The following is a 7,369-nucleotide window of genomic DNA, read 5'->3' on the forward strand; positions in this document are numbered from 1 at the left end:
AAATTTACCATTTTTAAAATGATAAGCAATAATTCATTAATGAGGTATTAAAGAGGCATTAATGGTAATTTAAATACCTGATGGTCTCCAGTATCCTTTCTTTTTGACAGAACTCATCTATTTTTCCTGGAGTAGTCATTCATCGCAAACTAACCTATTGCATAATTATTACTGGAATTAATAATTTTGTATTTCAGGAAATGTACGCCTAATATCAATAATCATATAAATTTCAAAAAGAGCACGCCTATCAGCAAACATGAGCCTAACATGATTATTAAGCATTTTCTTTAGAATTAATTTTATTATAGGCATTACTTTATTATTATAATTACTATAGATGAGTATTATTAAAAATTTCACTTATCTTCCGAGTAGATAATACTTCTACATAAAATTAATATGCCACATGCTTAATCCTATACTCAATTCCATTTGTCTGCGTATGTGCTCTTTCTTAAATCATAATCCTTGAAAATGTAAACAAATAATTTATAAAATGTTTCTCTTTTCTGTTTTCTCTTGTTTATTGTGCTAGAGAAATAGCGGCGATTGCCGGTATAATTTCATGGTAGCCTCTGCTCCAACGTGTTCAGTGCCAGTTTTCGCTGTTGCGGATGTGCATAGCTCTGTGACGACAGGCAACTTGTCAGCGACGGAGGCAGACAAAGTGAAATGAAACCGCAGGAACGTGCCAGGAGATAGCTCGCATGCCATTAATCTTCACCTGCCTGTCCGTCTGTACTTGTTAGCCTTCGGCATGGCCGGGGCCACAGACATTTGGCCTCAGGTGCCAGCCAAGATGCATCGAAGGCAAATTGCAATTCCATGTTTAGTTTACTTAAAGGCCTGCCTGCCACGGCATAAACGAAGTACAATTAGACATTACTCTTGGTTTCGAGTGCTCGACAGTCTGACTAGAGAACTCTGGGTTTGTCAATTAAAATACCTATCGCCGGCTTCAGAATCAACTCTAAAATCCTTTTGTGCGGCTGTCGCACAACTATGAAAACTTTGGGGCAGAAGTGTAAGTGCTGGGTGGGCTTTATAACACAAAGCCTTTGATGACATTCCCAGCTTGCAAACAATTTCAGACGCAGTCTCTTATAGAATGTGCGCAACTAGCAGAAACCGACGACACAATGCAAACAATATAAAACAATGAAGTATGCCTGACTATGAGATGATCTGTTGACAGACTTGAAGTACTTTAAAACACATTCATACTGAGACATACCATGTAATTTTGAAAACATTAAAATATTTATAAATTTGATGTATAATTTGATTTATTTTGCAGGCTATATATTATGTTAGCTATTAACAGCCTCATTCTTTTCGAAATGGTTTACTTGAAAGTTTGCTAGTTTTTCTCTGTGGAAGATTAGAAATCGATATTGACAAAAGATAGTATAAATAAACTGATGACAGAAAGATAAATGTTGCTGCTGTAACTCAGATTTTGCTCAGGAATTTCTATACCTAAAAGGATAAAAAACGTTTATTTCAATCCAAATCCAAAATGTGTAACCTATTTAAAGATGTTTTGAGCACAGGGTAATATATTGGGGGAAAAAGCAGGGACGTACATGTAGGTACACACACACACAATTAGCGCCCAGAGAGTAGTAGAAAAACCAACACGTCGCGCATTTCCTTTTAGAAACTTTGCAGACTTGCGTACATTGCAGCTGTTCCGCTTTTATTGTTGGTTTCTCAGCTTTAAGATGGTGAGATTTTTATTTTTCTTTTACTGGGCATAGTAAAAATTAAAATCATAAAATTTGATTTACTGTAAGCTTTTTTTATGGATGACCAACTGACTGTGTTACACTGAGAGATTAAATTGCGCTTAGCAAAAAATATTTAAGTTCTTTATATTAAGTACAGAAAACTAATCTTAAATCTAATCCGGACCACATCGAATGCTTTATAATACACTTTCTAGAGCTAGGGGCATTAAAATTAATATCTACATAAGTGTCACAACTACTATAGTATAAAGCATAATTAAGAGTAAAATGTACAATAATAAGCATACCGAGAATCTAATCTTTGTTAAAATTTAGGTGAACATGAAAAATTTCAAATCGCTCTAGAATAGTTAATGTTGTCTGTAATACTGACTACGCTGAATTCTTACAGTTTACTATTTACAATTTCCAACATCTTTCTAAGAAAAATAACATTGGAATGTATTTTAAAAACATTTGTTAGAAGCAGCTTTAATATTTTCTAAGTTAATGGGCTTCTGTGAATAAAAACATAGTTTTAAAATAGGTCAAGGCGAAATAGATGCTTGTATGTGATTTCTTGAAATCACTTTATAAAAGAAGATTTCCAAAGAAAATAATTGTAAAATAATACCCGTTCGAAGGACCTTGTCTTATTTTCAAAGGAAGTACAAGCAAATTTGAAAAACATCTTTTACGTTGTTTCTACAAATCGCTTCTAAGTATAATAAATTATATATAATTTCATTTAATTTTTTTTATTAATTATATATAAAATTTCTCTTTGTTGAAAAGGGCTTAATTTCATTCAGAGCTTTTTTTTTATAAACTTTTTGGAGTGCTACCATTTATTTATTGATTAAACCTTTTTTTATGCAAATATTATTTAGAACTCGCGTATCCTCAGTCGATTGTTTTTCACACATATTTTAGCAACGGTAATATACACGATTTTTTTTGTATTGCGCGCCGTTTCCTCTTGATTATTGCAGTTCATTTCTATTTGTTTTCCGTTGGGTCACACAAACAGTTGACGAGGCAGAGGAAAATGACGAGTTTTCTGTAGTTTCACTGACTTTTCACTTCAGAACGCAAACATAAAAATGTAATTTAAAACAGCTGAGGGTACAAATTGTACAACGTGCGAAAAACTGAAAAAAAGATGAAATAATACTTGATACACACACACAAAATACCCCACACGCACATACAGCCACGCGCACACACACACATATATGTATATATATACACTACAATACGCAGAGAGACACTCATATATTCACAGTTGGGAATAAATGTCTGTGCTGGATAAAATGTGTTAAGAGTTTTGTTACTTTCATAGTTGAAGGCTGAACAAAAAAATAACGAACAGTCAGCAATGAACGAATGCTTTATACGAAAGTATTCGATTATAAGATGCCCTTCAAAAAACAATGTATGACCCAAAAATAAAGACTCAGTTAACAATTATTTGGGAATTGTAACGAGTTTGCTGTTAAAAAGTGAGAGGAGTATATTGGGTTTGTCTCTTTTGGTAATACAATGGAGACTTTAGATTTGAAATATATACTCGACTACGCGTCCCCTAAAAAATTAATTCGAATAACTACTTGTTGACATTGTTGTTATTCCAAGCGAAGATATGTCTACGATGTCAAACCGAGTCACATGCCTATGCTGAAGGCAACAACTGTCTATCTATACAGGTTAAAGGTGTATGAGGGTATCTAGAATTGGGCACAGTTGTTTTTTCTTGTTGTTTATTCAAGTTAACATGTGTTTAGCTGTGGGGCCAAGCGGCCTGAAAATATTGTAGCATTTTTATTTTCTATATTTTGTAGCGGTTATTTTTAATCAATTTGCTATAATGTCAACAGATATGCCTATTTTTTGCATGTATCACAATTAAATTGAGCATAAATTCAGAAAAATCTTATTTTGATTTTCAAACCCAGCGCCAGAAAAGAGTAAATAGTTTTGTGCAAAAGTATATGGCTGTCAGAAGGGGGCATATGCTATTTTAGTAAGCATTTATATATTAACTAACCGGGAATGTTACATAGCTTTCAATTTTTTCCACATTCAGTTCCCGGGACACATCATATTTTGATTTTCTTAATGACTCTATCAACGCTAATAAAGTTAGATTGCCTGGACGGGACGGGAGGTATTCCCGTCACAAATCTAATTAATATATGTATGTACATGTGAACAAACATGCAAATATGATTTATGAATGCTAACGAAATGCGGGAGCTGCCCAAACTGAATTAAGGTCGGAACTGCCGTTGTCAGGACCACAGAGATATCAACTAATTTTTCATTAAATAAAATTATGTTTTTTTTTTTTCATTTTTTGTATTGAGCTAAATCTTTTTGTCCACGTCTAGCAGATTTATAATTTTGCTTGTTGTCACTGATGCACTTTAGAAATTAGTTTGAGAACGAAGCGGCGCCGAGACTGGCGCCTCCAACGCATCCTTGACTTCACTGTTGCGTTCCATTCAGAGGAGTACCTTGTCCTATCTCCTAATTGGAAGACAATGAAGCGGACAAACGGCGCATTATGTAATTACTTTGACGTGCTTTTTTTTGTTTGCACAGTAGCGGCAGCGTTGAATTCCACCAAATAAATATCCCAGACTGTGCTTCTATGTACGGTTCAATCCATTGAGAGCCCCATTGTGTACGAAGGCAGCAAACCATAAGAGTGCTGTGAAACCAGTGCAGCGGATTGTGAAAGACTCTCGAGCTAATCTGGATTTGGTTTTTAAAAGCAGACACAAATCAAAAGAGCCCGCATAGAAATCGAAGGCGCAAAAGGCGAGCCAAATTCTTATCCAAACTTTTTGCGGATTAACGACCTTTTCTATGGCGTGACCCAGACAAATGTGCCCCTTGTTTAAGTGCCGTGAGATGTGTCAGCTTGGTGCTTGGGGTTAATATACGGACCATGTTTCAATAATGGCCAACACTACGGCCGTAAGACCCAAGACAAACAGAAGACGCAACTTTGCATAAACACAGTTTAAAGCGCATGTCAGTGCAGTACTGTGGAGTGTGGGCGGGGGAGGGACGACGACGACTGTGAGTCCATAGACTCACAGGCAGTAAAGGTCACTTCGTTCCAGTCAATACCCCCACAGACTTGCCCAACAGTGCTATAGATACTGCGGTGTTGGCTGCTAATGACAAACGTCCCGTGTGCTGAGGTCGACTTGCTGCCAAATTATGCACACAAACGGAGTCAGTATATCAACTGGGTAGAGTCGGACATAAGTTAACCCCCCAGTGTGAAGTTTATTTTGCTGTCAAGTTTATATGTATCTATGCAACCGGAAAGGCACCAGCAACCATTTTGCATGTGAGCAGTGAACCCAGGCAAATCAGGAACACAGACATAGCAACAATGGTCCGGGTGCGGACAATGCAAATATCTTGTTAATTTTGACGCTCGAATTGTGCGCCAAATCAGCTTTTAATTGTTTCGTCAAACGATTGAGTGCAGCCTGCGAAGCGGAAATACAACTAAGCAATCCAGCCATAGCTGACCAAAATGTGCTAATCAGGAAATTAATGAGAATCTTGATTTAAACCGAATTGCCAATAAGTCAATAGCAGCAAATGCTGTGTCCAGCATTACAATTAAAGACGTTAATTTAAAGCATTGCTGATACTTTTTAAACAACAGCAAAAGTATGTGCTGGAAAGTTTAAGTATTACGAGTCCATGGCTATTTTCTTATTTATCATTTGCGTAGCTATAATGTCAATTATCGCGGAAAAAGTTTTTACAATTTTTTCCTCACACCCTGTAAAGAGATACAAAAAGGGCATTGTAAAGTTGTGCAAACGTTTGTAACGGGCATTATACGAGTATATCAATTCTATCGACATCAACAACGGGTTTCGATCATTCTGGCTAAAAATCGACATACGAATAAGCTGCAATTAAATATTTTTTTTTTGGCTTGCACATAACATCGTGCATATATATGGTTTACCTATTGCGGCCTGGATACAGGGTATCTGAGTATACTAGTCACGCATTCTGCACGAAACCTATCATGATTCTGTTTGCCAATAAAGTTATTTGTTTGTGAGACAAGCACGCACATTAAAAGTTGGATTCCATTTTGATGCGCTAAAAAGTATGCTAAGGACTTGAGCAAGTTAGATACTTGAACTTAAAAATGGAATATTGTAAAACATTTCATTTAAAAATATTATCTTGATTGCAGTTACGATTCGTAATTATATAAACCAAAAGCAAAAAAATAAGTAAGATATTTCAGTGATTAAAAGTTCATCAATCAATTTTAAGTTCGTTTACACATGCACATATATTATTTTTTGAACTGATTAACTTGAATCTTGAAACAACAAATAGGAATTTGGCTTTATTGAGTTGACGATTTCGATGGCTTATTCGACGCTCCCGTCGTCAGCAACGAGTCCAGTGATTAAATTATCGGTCATACTTGGCGGTCGTTGGGCATTTATATTGTAGTTATTTAACTTGTATACGAGTAAAGAAAACACCTCGACTGGAAGCGTCGACTGCAGGACACTGAGCAACTTGCCAGGCTTGTTGCAGACAACAATCGCATTCACCAAGTGATCGACGCCGCGCTCGAAATTACCCTCAGTGATCAGCAGTTCGCCCTTATGGATTTCCTGCATGAAATACCGTTCGATCGATCGCTGATCAGTTAGAACTGGCACGCCCTCGTTCTCATCGGATTTTCGGTTGCGGCGACGGCGTTCATAGAGATTCTTCTTGAATTCGGGATGGTTGCGTCGCTTGCTATCGAAATAAACGCAATACCCAAGGAATGCGGCACTGGCCAAACCAGCCACAACACCAAGGGATGTTTTATTTACAAGTATTCCAATCATTTTGAAAGAAATTTTTATTTTAAACGAAATATATGTTGGGAGCAGTTAAAATCTTGGACTGAACGATATTTGTTCTTAAAATTGTGTTCTAATAACTGACTCTATGATAACTATAAAATAGACTACTCTGATTCAACGAAACAAACTAAGACCCCATTCTATTTTACTTTTATCAGCAAGTCAGCAAGCTTTATTGTCAAAAAAAAAAAAAAACAAAGCTTAGACTCCAAATGTGAAATTATGTAGAACAACTTACATAATATATATTCTTGAGCTTTACAATATCAAAGACTTAAGGGTAAATTAACCAAACCGAAATATTTGATTTGATTGATAATATATCCAATTGATAATATCCCCAATGCTTGCGACTTGCTAATTAGTATTTTTGTATTTAATAAACGGCTTAGTATTTATGCAAATATACTAGAATTCAAGTTCTATGCCTGTCGTTATACATGCATATATTCCAAATTGAATCGTAGACCATCCCTACTACATTCCATATCAGGCTTTCTAATTGCTCTTGATGCTGTCTGTTATGCGTAATTGTTGTTGTTGTTGTTTTTTATTTTGTATTTGTGATTGACTCCACATTCGATTTGGGTTTCCTGTGCAGCAGTCTAACCAAAAGCTTTTAGGGAAGAGTAATTAACTAGGAGCTACCCTGTATCTAGCCCCGAATAGACGAATCTTTAACTCATGCTTACCTGTTTATACCTATATATTATCTAAAAA

The 7,369-nt window shown here is 35.8% G+C and overlaps 1 protein-coding gene across 1 annotated transcript; it reads right to left on the minus strand.

Moving 5' to 3' along the window:
- Window positions 1-6,021: 6,021 nt before the first annotated feature.
- tomboy20 lies at window positions 6,022-6,723 on the minus strand. The gene has a single exon (XM_002053575.4). The coding sequence runs from the start codon at window positions 6,629-6,631 to the stop codon at window positions 6,158-6,160; it is 474 nt and encodes a 157-aa protein (XP_002053611.1). The 5' UTR covers window positions 6,632-6,723; the 3' UTR covers window positions 6,022-6,157.
- Between the last annotated feature and the right edge of the window lie 646 nt (window positions 6,724-7,369).

The sequence above is a fragment of the Drosophila virilis genome, chromosome 2 (genome assembly GCF_030788295.1).
Source record: "Drosophila virilis strain 15010-1051.87 chromosome 2, Dvir_AGI_RSII-ME, whole genome shotgun sequence".
Taxonomy (NCBI): Eukaryota; Metazoa; Arthropoda; class Insecta; order Diptera; family Drosophilidae; genus Drosophila; species Drosophila virilis.